The sequence below is a fragment of the Eulemur rufifrons genome, chromosome 30 (genome assembly GCF_041146395.1).
Source record: "Eulemur rufifrons isolate Redbay chromosome 30, OSU_ERuf_1, whole genome shotgun sequence".
Classification (NCBI taxonomy): Eukaryota; Metazoa; Chordata; class Mammalia; order Primates; family Lemuridae; genus Eulemur; species Eulemur rufifrons.
The window spans coordinates 131187053-131202752 of record NC_091012.1 but is presented as its reverse complement, the minus strand read 5'-3'; the positions used below and the strand labels follow the sequence as shown (position 1 = coordinate 131202752).

General features: G+C 40.4%; 1 protein-coding gene across 2 annotated transcripts in view; it reads left to right on the top strand.

The window, feature by feature from the left end:
- REPS2 (RALBP1 associated Eps domain containing 2) overlaps window positions 1–15700 on the top strand; it is a 186269-nt gene that overhangs the window by 40154 nt on the left and 130415 nt on the right. For both annotated transcript variants that reach the window (XM_069462874.1, XM_069462873.1), the window contains exon 2: window positions 10437–10560. In XM_069462874.1, the coding sequence (XP_069318975.1) occupies window positions 10437–10560 (124 nt within the window). The remainder of the gene's footprint in view (window positions 1–10436; window positions 10561–15700) is intronic.

The following is a 15700-nucleotide window of genomic DNA, read 5'->3' as shown; positions in this document are numbered from 1 at the left end:
ATGTAGCTTCCATAATTGATTTGCAACATCGGAGTAGCTTACATGTTGGGAGATCTTGGCTCATAATGTGTTCACAAATATAGAAAGACGTTTTCAAAGAATGGTTCTGAAGATTTATAACACCTTTTCTCTTTAAAAATTAAAAGCAAACTCTTATTTTTAGTGTGTGAATTATTGCATAGATTTTGCTCATATCTGAAATATGCCATCCAATTGCTCCAGTTGGTTGCTGTGGAAGTTTATAGTAATGTAGGAGGCTCCTGTTTGAAAGCTTCTGAAAAATTGAAATATATATAAATGGGTGAAAAATGGGGGCTGAGGAAGAAGGTGAATACATATGCTTTCTTCTAATGGAAGTATTCACTCTAAGTTGGCATTTGCCTAGTGCAGCTGATTCTTTCAAGAAAATACCCTTTCTGCATGGCTATTGAGGATATTGGAAAAGATATAAAGTATAGCTCAGGGAGACAGCATGTTGTTATACCAGGGTTAGTAACCCTTTTTGTAAAGGGCCAGATGATGGTATTTTAGGCTTTGCAGACCAAGAGGCAAAATCGAGGATATTATATAGGTACTTCTATAACAAGAGAGAAAACAAACTTCCACAAATTTTTTATTGACAAAATTCAAAATATAATAATAACTGAGTACTTTTTTTTTGTGATAGAGGTCTACTTATAAGAAGAATGGAATTCTTACTTTTGGGTTAACATTTTGCTTAATATGGGATTCAAAGTTAGTGTTCCCTATCATCAAACCAATGGCAAATGTTCATCTGTAAAGACTATTTATTTTCAGCTCATGGGCCATACAGAACCAGGCAGTGGGCCAGATTTGATCCATGGGCAATAGTTTTCCAACCCCTGATGTAATGGAAAGACATGAGCTTTGGACCGGGGTACATATAGGTTTGAGTACTGGCTCAGAATTTTTTAAAATTAAGTTAAAACAATTTTTATTTTTTAATTATTATGAGACATAATAGTTGTCTATCTTTATAGGGTACATGTGACTTTTTTGTTATTTCAAAATATTAAGAGAGTACAAATATTTTTGTTACATGAATACCTTTTATAATGCTTAAGTCGGGACTTTTAGTGTACCCATCACCCAAATAGTGTTCATTGTACCTGATAGGTAAGTTTACCCCCCTTCTTGATTTCCAATGACCTTTACATCTCTTTGTGCCCATGTGTGTCCATCAATTAGCTCCCAGTTATTAGACAGTACAAGTGGTGTTTGTTTTTCCATCCCTGAGATACTTAGGATAATGGTCTCCGATTCCATCCAAGTTGCTGCAAAAGACATTGTTCCTCTTTATGGCTGAGTGGTACTCCATGGTGTGTGCGTGTATGTGTGTGTGTGTGTGTGTGTGTGTGTGTATAATATATATATCACATTTTCGTAATCCACTCATGAATTGACAAGCACTTACATTGATTCCACATCTTTGCAATTGTGAATTATGCTGTGGTAAACATTCAAGTGCAGGTGTCTTTTTGGTGAATGACTTCTTTTCCTTGGGTAGATATCCAGTAGTGGGATTGCTGGATCAAATGGTAGGTCTACTTTTAGTTCTTTGAGGAGTCTCCATACTGTTTTCCATGGAGGTTGTACTAATTTGCAGTCCTACCAACATCTATTGTTTTTGGACTTTTTAATAAAAGCCATTCTAACTGAGGTAAAGTAATATCTCATTGTGGTTTTAATTTGCATTTCCCTGAAAATTAGTGACACTGAGCACTTTTTCATATGTTTACTGGTCATTTGTCTATCTTCTTTTGAAAAGCTTCTGTTCATGTCTTTTGCCCACTTTTTAATGGAGTTGTTTATTTTTTCCTTGCTGATTTGCTTGAGTTCTTTGTATTTTAATAGATTCTGGTTATTAGCCCTCTATGAGATGTATAGCTTGTAAATATTTTCTTCCATTCTGTTGTAGGTTGTCTATTTGCACTGTTGATTATTTCTTTAGCTGCACAGAAACTTTTTAATTTAATCAAGTCCCATTTATTTATTTTGTTGTTGCTGTGATTGCCATTGGGGTTGTCTTCTTAAATTCTTTGCCTAGGCTGATATCTAGAAGGGTTTGTCCAACATTTTCCTCTAGAATTCTTATGGTTTCATGTCTTACATTTAAGTCTTTTATCCATCATTGGTTATCCTTTATTTCTTTCTTTTGCCTGATTGCTCTGGCCAGGACTTCCAGTGCTTTGTTGAGTAGAAGTGGTGACAGTGGGCACCCTTGTCTTCTTCCAGTTTTTAGGGGGCATGTTTCATCTTTTTCCCATTCAGTATGATGTTGGCTGTGGGTTTGTCATATATGGCTTTTATTAATATAATTTTGAGGCATGTTCCTTCTATGCCTAGTTTGTTGAGGGTTTTTATCATGAAAGGGTGCTGGGTTTTATCAAATGCTTTTTCTGCATCTATTGAGATGATCATGTGGTCTTTGTTTTTGCTTCTGTTTATGTGGTGAATCACGTTTATTGATTTGTATGTGTTGAACCATCCTTGCATCCCTGGGACGAAACCTAGTTGATCATGGTGAATTATCTTTTTAAAAATATTTTATTTAATTATTTTATTTTATTATTATTATTTTTTGGGGGGGGACAGAGTCTCACTCTGTTGCTCAAGCTAGAGTGCTGTGGCATCAGCCCAGCTCACAGCAACCTCAAACTCCTGAGCTCAAGCAATCCTGCCTCAGCCTCCCGAGTAGCTGGGACTATAGGCATGTGCCACCATGCCTGGCTAATTTTTTCTCTATATATTTTTAGTTGTCCATATAATTTCTTTCTATTTTTTTAGTAGAGACGAGGTCTTGCTTTTGCTTAGGCTGGTCTTGAACTCCTGAGCTCAAACAATCCACCCGCCTCGGCCTCCCAGAGTGCTAGGATTACAGGCGTGAGCCACTGCGCCGGGCCCGTGAATTATCTTTTGATGTGCTGTTGAATTTGATTCGCTAGTATTTTGTTGAGGACCATGTGATGTTTTGATACAGGTATATAATGTGTGCTAATCCAGTCAGGGTAATTGGGGTATCTGTCACCTCAGGGATTTATCATTTCTTTGTGTTAGGAACATTCCAATTCCACTCTTCTAGTTATTTTAAAGTATACTCTAACTTATTGATTATAGTCACTTTGTTGTGCTGTCAAATGCTGTTCATTCTAAATAACTATCCTACTGTATTTTTGCACCCATTAACCATCCCTACTTTATGCCCCCTCCCTGCTATCCTTCCCAGCCTCTGGTAACCATCATTCTACTCTCTGTCTCCATGAGATCAATTGTTTTTAATATTTAGCTACTGCATATGAGTGAGAACATGTTAGATTTGTTTTTCTGTGGTTGGCTTGTTTCAGTTCTATCCATGTTGTTGCAAATGGCAGGATTTCATTCTTTCCTATGGCTGTGTAATATTCCATTGTATCTGTGTACCACAGTTTCTTTATCCATTCATCTGGTGTTGGACACTTAGGTTGATTCCAAATCTTGGCTATTGCGAATAGTGCTGCAATAAACATGGGAGTGCAGATATCTTTTCAATATACTGAATTCCCCTCCTTTGGATATATACCCCTCAGTGGGATTGCTGGGTCATATGGTAATTCTATTCTTTGTTTTTTGAGGAACCTCCATACTGTTCTCTATAGCAGTTGCACTAATTTACATTTCCACCAACAGTGGACAAGGATTCCCCTTTCTCTACATCCTCACCAGCATTCATTATTGCCTGTCTTTTTGATAAAAGCCATTTTAACTGGGGTGAGGTGATATCTCATTATAGTTTTGATTTGCATTTCTCTGATTACTAATGATGTTGAACATTTTTTCATAGACCTGTTGGCCATTTGTATGTCTTCTTTTGAGAAATGTGTATTCAGATCCTTTACCCATTTTTATTTGTTTTTTTCTTAAAGAGTTGTTGGAGCTCCTTATGTATTCTAGTTATTAATCCCTTGTCAGATGAGTAGTTTGCTAATATTTTTTCCCATTCTGTGGGCTGTCTCTTCCCTTTTTTGATCATTTCCTTTGCTGTGCAGAAGCTTTTTAGCTTGATGTGATCCCATTTGTCCAATTTTGGTTTGGTTGCCTGTGCTTTGAAAGTATTACTCAAGAAATCATTGCCCAGACCAATGTCCTGAAGCATTTCCCCAATGTTTTCTTTTAGTAGTTTCATAGTTTCAGGTCTTAGACTTAAGTCTTTAATCCATTTTGATTTGATTTTTGTATGTGGCGAGAGATAAAGGTCTAGTTTCCTTCTTCTGCATATGGACTGGCTTGGAATTTGTGACCTTGAGTATATTATTTAACCTTCTAATTTGGGAGGTTTACTTGTGTATAAACTGGGGGTCATGACACCTGTCTCATGGAATAATTATCATCCCCATCCTCTTTTTTTTTTTTTTTAAGTGACAAGGTCTCACTCTGTTGCCCAGGCTGGAGTACAGTGGCTCACTGTAACCTCAAATTCCTGGGCTCAGGGGATCCGTCTGCCTCAGCCTCCTGAGTAGCTGGAACTACAGGCCCACACCCCTATGCTTGGCTAATTTAAAAAAAATTGTTTTTTGTAGAGACAGGGTCTCACTATGTTGCCCAGGCTGGTTTCCAACTCCTAGGCTCAAGCTATCCTTTCACTTTTGCCTCCCAAAGTGCTGTGATTACAAGTGTGAGCCACTGATTCCAGACCCCATCTTTGTGATTTTGCACGATTTTGCATGAATAGTGTAGAATACTAGAGTATTCTAGTTCTGTAGATGCTGATAGAATTTAGCTGGACTTACTTATAATTAGTATTTAACAGATTTTAAAGCTGATTTTTCAGGAGATAGAACACTCACATGGTCTTAAAGTACAACATAAAAACATGTCTTTGCAATGGAGATATCTGTCAGTCAACACCTTAATCAAATGGCCATGCTTGGCAGTCAATAGCAGTGGTTTATGTCCCGACATTATGTGCCCGTCACTCATGTATACTTCTCACTATATCACAGTATTACCTGTGTGCTGGTCTTGCCAGAAATGTTTGACTTGAATGTAATCATAAGAAAACAGACAAATCCAAAATGTGGGACATTCTGAAGACAACTAGCCTGGACTCTTGAAAGGATTCAGTGTCATTAAGAACCAAAAGCGGCTGGACGCGGTGGCTCTTGCCTGTAATTCTAGCACTTGGGAGGCCGAAGTGGGTGGATTGTTTGAGTTCAGGGGTTCGAGACCAGCCTGAGAAAGAGCAAGACTCCATCTCTACTAAAAATAGAAAGAAATTAGCCAGACAACTAAAAATCTATGTAGAAAAATTTAGCCAGGCATGGTGGCGCATGCCTGTAGTCCCAGCTACTCGGGAGGCTGAGGCAGAAGGATTGCTTAAAGCCCAGGAGTTTGAGGTTGTTGTGAGCTAGGCTGACGCCAGGGTACTCTACCCTGGGCAACAGTGTGAGACAATGTCTCCAAAAAAAAAAAAAAAAAAAAGAACCAAAAGGAGTTTTTCTAAATTAGGGGGAGACTAAGGGAACATAAGATAAAAATGGAGTACATGAGCATTGATTAAGTCTTAGACCAGGAAAAGAAAATCCAGCTCTATAGGCCATTTTCAGGATAAGTGAGGAAACGTGTGGACCATACATTGCTTGATAATATTGTGTTAATGTTGATTTCCTTGGTTGCGGCGATGGTGTTGTGGTGGTGTAGGAAAATATCCCTGTTCTCAGGAGGTGAATAATAAAGAATTTAGGGATGGTGTGTCATGAGGCGTGTCTGTAACCTACTCTTCAGGTGGTTTGGCAAAGTGAGAGGGAAGGAGTATGTGTAGAGTTGGTTGTTCTGTTCAGTGCTGCTCAGTTGCTCTTATAGCACCAAGCACATTGCTTTTGATGGGGAGGTGCCCAATACATTTTTAAACTAATAAGTACTTTAAGGTATTAGTAGGGTTCCAGGTCTGAAATCATACCTCAGCACTGCATGTCTGCCCTCTCTTTAGCAGTGTGGTTTGGCTTAGGCATATACTATAGTACCTAATGTTGGGTAATTGGATATAGTGGTTCATGTTTTCTTAAGTAGCTCACCAGTCCCTCTGGATTGCAAGTCTCTCTTGAATGTTGAAAGTATAAATGAATGGTAAAGGAAAACCCAGCATATAGTCAACCTGCCTCTTTAGCTGTTTCCTGAGAGACTGAGGTACAATTTGTAAGTATGTACTTCAGGGTGTCTTCTGTACTTCTGTTGTCGAGTGTGCCCACTTGGGGGCTGACACCTCTTGGGGGTGTGCTGAGTGGAAGGAAGTACTTCTCTGGAGTGCTGAGCAGCTGGGGCACCCCTGAGGTATTCTTCTGGTCTACAAGGCCTAAGGCCAGGATAAAGAATGGTGGATGCCTTTCCTCAGGCTTTTTTTTTTTTTTTTGAGACAGAGTCTCACTCTGTTGCCCAGGCTAGAGTGAGTGCCATGGCGTCAGCCTAGCTCACAGCAACCTCAGACTCCTGGGCTCAAGCGATCCTCCTGTCTCAGCCTCCCGAGTAGCTGGGACTACAGGCATGCACCACCATGCCCGGCTAATTTTTTCTATATATATTTTTAGCTGTCCATATAATTTCTTTCTATTTTTAGTAGAGATGGGGTCTCGCTCTTGCTCAGGCTGGTCTCGAACTCCTGAGCTCAAACGATCCGCCCACCTCGGCCTCCCAGAGAGCTAGGATTACAGGCGTGAGCCACCGCGCCCGGCCATTTCCTCAGGCTTTGACTGTAACCGGTACCCTCATAGTTAAGCAGGAAGAGAACAGAGAAGTCAATATTCTCTTATATTCCTGCAGGAACTCGTATGGCTGTATGGTGTGAGATGACTAAAGCCAATTTAAGCAGCCTTAGCAGCCACTTATAAAAGTAATTACAAAATGAGAGAAAGAATGATTCTGCTACTACACATTGTGAAAACTAATTATTTCAACAAACATTCATCAAGCAGCTCAGTGTATAGCAAGCATCATAAAGTATGAGTCCTGGGGGCTACAAATGACAAAATATACTCTTGCCTTGTGCTGGACACTTGGAGTGTGGGGGAAGGAGATAGGGTCCAGTGGAGATAATTACTGACATAACGATTTTGCTATATTACAAGGCTAGTGATGTGATAGAAAGCTAGTAAAAAGTGTTAGGGGAATGCAGAAAACATGCCATGTGGAATTGACTAAGGTTTAAAAGATAAGATTGGTCTTGAGGTGACTTGAAGAATGAGCCTGGCAGGCAAAGAAGTGGAGAGACATTTGGCTTTCAGGAAAAGGGCATAGCAGGTGCCCAGATGGGTGGGGAACCTGCAGCCGGCTGATTTCAAGATTGTTATTATTATTATTTTTTTTTTTGAGACAGAGTCTCACTCTGTTGCCCGGGGCAGAGTGCCATGGTGTCAGCCTAGCTCACAGCAACCTCAAACTCCTGGGCTCAACTCCAAGGCTGAGGCCCTTCTGCCTCAGCCTCCCGAGTAGCTGGGACTACAGGCATGCGCCACCATGCCCAGCTAATTTTTTTCTATATATTTTAGTTGTTTGGCTAATTTCCTTCTATTTTTTGTAGAGACGGAGTCTCGCTCTTGCTCAGGCTGCTCTCGAACTCCTGAGCTCAAACGATCCACCCGCCTCGGTTTCTCAGAGTGCTAGGAAGATTGTTATTTTTTAAGCAGCAAAGGAGGCAAGACAAGCTTCCTCTTTCTCTGCTGCACCCCTTTTAATAAAAGGATTTGTTCTGTACAATTTGGTTTCAGTCAAAAGGCTGCACTTAAGTACCTAGAAGGCCACAATGTGGCCTTAAGGCCGCAGGTTCCCCACCCCTGCCTGATGGGGTCTTGAAAGCTGTGCTCAGGAGTCTTACAAGAAGACAATGAAGTCCCTGGAAGCCCTTTGAAGTTGGAGGGTGACTCGGTTTTAATAAGTGATCCTGGAGGGAATGCAGAGGTGGGCTTGTGAAGGTGCACGTGTCTGGGAGCAGGACCTGCAGCAGTCGAGGCCAGAGCAAAGAATAGAAAGTAGGGGTGTTCTTGGAGAATTCTTCCAGCCCCCCTGCTGAAAGTTTAAAAAATTTTAAATCTAAGGAAGCCTTTAAAAATACTTGAAAGAGAAGCTTATTCAAACCTTTGAACAGTTCTGAACATTTATTACATTTCAGCTAGGAAAGAAAGTATTATTTCAGGCAAACTAGAACACGTGGACTGGTTACTCAGCACAGCCACCTAATCTTACAGAATTAGGTAGGAGGCAAGCTGTTTTAGTGGCCTTTGACCTCCTTCCCAAGCTTTGTTGAGGTTCCCCCCAAATGGTCAGTGAATTTTTCTGATTTGAATCCAGCATCCCGGCAGTTTAAGGTCCATCTGTAAGCTGTAAAGATGTTGATTTCATTCATTCCTTTTTTTTCATCTCTTGTTTTCCACCTGAGAAAACAAGCACTGGTCCATAGGTTCTTATTCTTTATTAGAAATTTACACAACATGTAACTGAAGATGGATCCAGCTGAGAAGTGTTACAGGTTTGGAGTTTAGACTAAAGAAGAGTGGGATCTTTTCATTTTTTTCTTTATTTTGAGAAAAGTTCAGTGACTTGCACTGTTTGAAGGAACAATTATTACTATATAAAATACCTTCTGCTAATTGACTATCTGGGATAAACCACCACCTTATCTTCTTTAGATGTCATTAAATCATTTCTACCCACAATTTAGAGCTTTTCCATGGAGATTTTAAACTTAGAACACATTGAACCTTGATGAATGAAAAAACCTTACAAAATTAACCTGTTTTCTTGATTGAGAAGTCCCAGGTTTATGAGGCTCCATATGTAAGTTACAAATGTTTATAATTCTTTTCTCTTCCTTGAGGCTTGAGTATTTCAGGAAGTTTTTGGCATGGTCTCTTTGAGGTTTGGTATACAAAGAGCAAGGAAAGTTACCTATAGGCCTATGTGTGTATATTCTACTTTGGCTCCAAAGCAGTGATTCTAGTGGTGATATTGGGACCACTAGATTCCAAGGTAAATAAGGTGGTTTACTAATGTCAGATTAGTGTGCTAGTCTTCAAGTACCACAATAAATGTTTTAAGCAATTTCAGTTACCTGTAGTAAAGAGCTTTCTAATTCAATATGGTAGTTTTGGTAAAGGAATAATTGAAGGTTAACTTGATACCAGATTAACACTCACTGACATACAGTTGTTAAATTGTTCCCATACAAAGGATTAAAATTTCTTCATATTAGGAATTATTCTACAAGGCAACTATATTGATATTGGAACTACACTGATGTTATTGTTGTTTTTTTCCCATGTACAGCCTAGCCTATAGCTTAATATGCGTAATTATATTTACAATAAGGGATATATTATAAAACTCAGTTACATTTTATTTTTGAGAATAGGCTTCATTTACTTGATTGAGAATTTATTAATCGTATCTTGGGTGCCTATCATTCTGCTAGGACATGAATGGAAGTTGCCCCTTGCCCTTGAAGAGAAGACATTTTAATGGGAGTCAGAGATAAACAGATAATTATAATGTGATAAGTGTGAAAGTAGACATTAAAAAACATGAATATAGAGAATTTCAAAAGTACAGAAAATAGGAGAATGAACCCCCATGAACCCATCACCAAACTTCAACGATAACTAACTCTTAGTTATGCTTATTTTACCCATACACCCAACTTCTCTCCCTCCTCCCTTTTATTTTGAAGCAAATACAAGACAATATATCATGTGATGGACATTAATAGATATTTGAATAGAGTATTCTGAGAATACTCTGGGAAAATAAACTATACCTGGGGACTTGGGAAGGAGCTACAGAGAAGTAACATTGGAGTTCAGTCTAGGTGGGGAGAGGAATGTGTTTGTTACAGGTGATGGGATGGGAACCAAAAATTATCGCAATGTCTTGGAAGCATTTGTGTGTATTACTCTGAATTGAGCACCCAAGGTGTAATTTCAATGATTAGGAAATCATTTTACCTGAGAACTTTATATAAATAATTGATTAACTTTTAATTTTGATATACTAAGATAATCCATGAGTCGTGCTAATGACTAATCTGTTTTCTTTTCACCCCAGTGACTTTCTAGACTTTGTACATTAGAATCCACCCCCTGAAAAAGTCATTCTTCTTTGTAACAAGAGTAACAGTCATCCTTTGTCACCTTTATTTTTATCTTTGAAAGAGGAGGAATAATCAATTACTCAGTCCTGATGAAACATCACGAGTAGGTAGAACTTAATGATCTGAATTAAAAACCTCTCTGTATACCAGAGGAAAAGGAAACCAACCAGTGTGTGCACATAGGTTCTCAAGGGACTTTTTGGTTAGCTATGCCGTGAAATCTTTGAGATTTCATCATATGTCTTCTCTCATTTTCCTGTTATGAAATGGGGTTTTCAGCATCGTTTTTCTTGTCTGTTTTCAGATCACAGAACTGTGTGGTGCAAAGCGGGTTGGTTATTTTGGTCCAACACAGTTTTATGTTGCTCTGAAATTAATTGCTGCAGCACAGTCTGGCCTCCCTGTTCGGATAGAGAGTATTAAATGTGGTGAGTATCTTGCATTTATACGTTTTATTGTCCATGACAAGTTTCTTGTTTATGAGAACCATTTTTAGTGGGTTTAAACTTTTATGGAATTTCTCCTTGCTTCCTCCAACTCTTTTGTAAAATAAAATAAGAGAACTTAACAGGTACTTAATTTCTTTCTTTTTTAAATGGGGGAAAAATTCAGAGAGTGACCTGAGATTAGTTCCTTTTAACTGACTTGCAGTTAAAATAGATTTTGTTCTTTAGCAGGAATAGACTGGGGCAGGAATTGTAGAGCCTGTGGCAAATAATCACACTCAGTTTAATTTTCCACTTGAGGTATCCATAATGTCATTTAACGCTCTGTTAGGGATTGGGGTGGAGTGAAGGGAGAGTTTGGGTGGAACTGTGCCTTTCCTCTCTCTCTCTCATCCCTGTCAGTCACATCAGATATGCTCATCCTTTAATTCCCGGTTCCCAAAACACTGTTCTGATGACCATTAAGTACTTGAGGGCTACCAAAATTTTGTCAGAATGAATTTATCTTCTCAAAGTTCTGATTTAACATTTTCCCATCTTGCTATCCCTGCCCGCAACCAACTATATACTTGAGTACTTTTCGCAATTTAAAAAGCAGAGTCTCCAACTATTAGCATTACTTCTACTGCCTCAGTATTGGTTTTAAAAATCTTTATGAAGAAGGTGATTATTTGAGGGATGTGCTAATGTCCCTTGATAATTCACTGGGATACAAATTACTTTTATATGCCCATACAGCTATGCAGGAACTTTTTTCTTGTCTTCATTTTGAGATTAAAACCACTGAGCTGTTCACACCTGTACTGTGAAGTCTCTAAGTCTCTAAGTGTTTTCAGGATTTATGGTTAGTCCATGGGGACCTTGTAGGACAATCCAAATAGCTGAGAAGCGTGCCATAGCTGGCTATGGGAGACCAAGCCCTTCGCACTAACCATCAGGAGGCCTCAGTCTTCATAATCTTTATTTATCAAGGGGTTAGTATGTGCCAGGCACTGTCTCATTTAACCCTCACAACACCCTACAAAATTAGGTACTTGTGTCAGTTTGCATTGCTTAGGATAAGCTGCGATAATAAACACCACCACATCTCAGCACCTTAACCAGACAAAGGTTCGTTTCCCACTTTGCAGTTGATCAGAGTGACTCTCTAGAACAGCTGCCCTCCATGTGGTAGCCCTGTGATCCTGGCTGCTTCATCTTAGGGCACCTCCAACACAACACCTGTTCCCACAATTGCCACAACAGGGAAAGAGTTTCTCACCCTAGCAGTTAAATGCTTTGGCTTGGTTGTGACTTGCTGCTGCTGTTCACAGTGCATTGGCCAGAACTTTTGTTACATGGATCCGCTTCACTGCAGAACAGATGGGGGAATACAATTCTCTCATGTGCCTGCAAGGAGAGAACTGATTATGGCTGGGCACTGTAAGTCTCTACTGTGGTGCTATGGTGGTCCCTATCTTACAGAGGTGGAAATTGAACTTTAGGGAGGTTGAGTAGCTTACCTAAGGACACAGCGTTAGTAGAGTTTGAAGCTAGGAGTTCCACCTCCAGTCCCCATGCTCTTTTTTTTTTTTTTTTTGAGACAGAGTCTTCCTCTGTTGCCTGGGTTAGAGTGCCGTGGCGTCAGCCTAGCTCACAGCAACCTTAAACTCCTGGGCTCAAGCAATCCTTCTGCCTCAGCCTCCCGAGTAGCTGGGATTACAGACGTGCCACCATACCCGGCTAATTTTTTTTCTATATATATTTTTAGTTGTCCATATAATTTCTTTCTGTTTTTAGTAGAGACGGGGGTCTCGCTCTTGCTCAGGCTGGTCTCAAACTCCTGAGCTCAAAAGATCCACCCGCCTCGGCCTCCCAGAGTGCTAGGATTGCAGGTGTGAGCCACCACACCTCGCCCCCATGTTCTTGATTACTATGTAAAATAGCCTCTTCTCAATTCTTTTCTGTTTAGTGAGGTTATGACTCTAATCTGTAATCACACAGTATTTTCTGAATGGGAAACAAATTGGACCCCAAAGGCATCCCTTGGTATGACAGAATTTGGTTCTTTGAAACAGGTTTCTTTTTTTTTTTTTTTTTTTGAGACAGAGTCTCACTCTGTTGCCCAGGCTAGAGTGAGTGCCGTGGCGTTAGCCTAGCTCACAGCAACCTCAAACTCCTGAGCTCAAGCGATCCTCCTGTCTCAGCCTCCCGAGTAGCTGGGACTACAGGCATGCACCACCATGCCCGGCTAATTTTTTCTATATATATATTTTTAGCTGTCCATATAATTTCTTTCTATTTTTAGTAGAGATGGGGTCTCGCTCTTGCTCAGGCTGGTCTCGAACTCCTGAGCTCAAACGATCCGCCCACCTCGGCCTCCCAGAGTGCTAGGATTACAGGCGTGAGCCACCGCGCCCGGCCGAAACAGGTTTCTTGATGGAGCATCATTTGATTGGCGGGCTTGGTGTTCGTTGTTGCAAGACATAGCAGTCACTTGCTTTGATTAGTTAATGATTACATTACATTGAATTTGAATTTGTGGTAGGCATTGTTAGTTTTTATTCCACTATAAATGGTCATTAGGCTTTAGTGTAGTATCTTCCAACTTTATCTTCTGGAAAAGTTAGAGCTGCTTTGTTGTATACAAGAATAAACTTATGATACTTTTGTTGTTTATTTTAAGTTAGACTTATGTCTTTTACCTGATTTGTGCCCAGATTGACAGTTTAATTTCCTGGGAAGGGGGAAAAGGATTGTTGAAGTTATCTCCTGTGTAAAGGATGAATACTTTTTCACAAATACAAGGCTTTCTCAGTTGGATTTTACAAACACTGATGTTGCCTTTTACCTCTAAAGGTTTAAGTGTGCCCAGAATTAATTCTGCATTATCTTCTTCCATTTAAAGATTTATTAAATAAAGGTTATTTGCAATCAGCATTTGTTGAATAAGAACGGGGGCAAGATTGGGCCAAACTTTGAGCTGCCACTTAGAATTTTCCAGTTTGTTGCTTGAAATCCATTAGCTTAATGTTTGATGACACAAATCTTGAAGGCCAAAGAGAATGCTCCATGAGAACCTAATCTGAAAGACTATGGTAGCCCTGTCATACCCAGGGCATCATACCCGGGAGTTGTGTGTAGATACCCTCACGTCACAAACGCCATGTACCTGTGCAGATATGTGTGTTAACCTCTGACCCCTAGTCTTGCCCATTTTGGTGAATGCCACCACCATTCACAGCTGCTCAAGCCAGAAACCCAGCAGTCATCCTGGATTCCTCCTTTTCCCTCATTCCCCACTAGAGCCCATCAAAAGTTCTGGCAGTGTGGCTCCAACCTCACTGCCTATTGCTTCCATCTATTTGTACCTACTAGACTAGACCAGGCCATCTTCAGCCACTTACCTGCGTACCACAATGTTTTCGTCATTGGTTCCCTGGCCTCCTCTCTTCTGTACTCTGATCTCTTTTCCCACTTTTGAAAGAGTGGGATTTTTCAAAATATACATTAGATCATTTCATCCTCCCCCTTAAAACCCTAGAATGTTTTGCTTGGTGCACTTAGTACACATTTCAAAGTACCTATACTGATCTATAAGGCCCTGCACAGTCTAGTTCCTGCCTACTTTTCTGTGCTCATCTCAAACCTTTCCCCGTTGCTCACTGTCTGTTCCCCATCCTCACTAGCCATTTCAGGGCGATCTCTTTCCTGCCGCAGGGCAAGATACCCATGTTATCTCGAGGTCTTAGGTTCCTAGGGGTCTGTTCTTCCTCTCTTTTTCCCATGGCTGGCTCCTTCTCAACCTTTAGGATTTAGAAACTGTCCCCACCATCCTACCTATGAATTCACTAATGAAGGGAACCAGCATATGTTATTAATAAAACTGGTTCAAGAAAGTATAGAGAGTTAGAAATATTTATAGTCATGGAAAGAAAGGATGCTGGAATAGGGTTGCTGAATTACATATAAAACTGATTAATGCCCTATAGGGCAATACAAGTGCAACTTGGCTGTTGTACTCTTTTCTAAGATGAACTTTATTTGCATTGCTATCAGACAAGAAATACTTGTTAGCTAACAGTTTTCTACAAGTTAATATCTACACTTTCAGAATTATCAAATGCCTAATCAAGAGTAAATAGTGAGTCAAGGCAGAAGTCCATATCCCTAGGAAGTGAGGTGATCCTTGGGTGGGCCTGTTGGGTTCTGCCTCTGTAGGGCAGACTCCTCCCTACTTTGTTCTCTCCCAGCATCTGTTTCCTGATAGCACTTAGCAGAGTTTGTAAATATTCGTTACAAGTTTCACTAATGTTTTTGTCTATCTTCCTCACTAGTTAGCTTGCCTAAGGGGAAGGGCAGAGGACCTGGTAACCCCTGCATTAGGGGGCATTGTAGGTACTCAGTGCATATTGGTTGAACGAATGGATGAATGAAGAGATGAATGTTTTTTTTTTTGTGTGTGGAGACAGAGTCTCACTTTGTTGCCCAGGCTAGAGTGAGTGCCGTGGCGTCAGCCTAGCTCACAGCAACCTCAGACTCCTCGGCTTAAGCGATCCTACTGCCTCAGCCTCCTGAGTAGCTGGGACTACAGGCATGCGCCACCGTGCCCGGCTAATTTTTCTATATATATTTTTAGTTGTCCATATAATTTCTTTCTATTTTTAGTAGAGACGGGGTCTCACACTTGCTCAGGCTGGTCTCAAACTCCTGACCTTGAGCGATCCACCCACCTCGGCCTCCCAGAGTGCTAGGATTACAGGCGTGAGCCATCGCGCCCGGCCAAGAGATGAATGTTTATGCATGGAGAGGGCATCTTAATCTTCTGTCACTCTATAAGCTGAAACAATTAGAATTCCCATTCACCTGGAACTCCTGAGGGGCTTTTACAGAAGTCATCCCGGTCTTTCTGTCATCTTTCTCAGGCCCTGGTCCCTAACCTTGTCTGTACTTGAGAATCACCTGGAAAGCTTTAAGTACAAAATAAAAAAATACAGATACCTGAGTATACCTCCAGAAATTCTCATTTAATTAGTCTGGGGTTCAGCCTGAGCATCAGGATTTTTTTTTTTTTTTTGAGACACGGTCTTGCCCTGTCGCCCAGGCTAGAGTGTAGTAGTGTCATCATAGCTCACTGCAACCT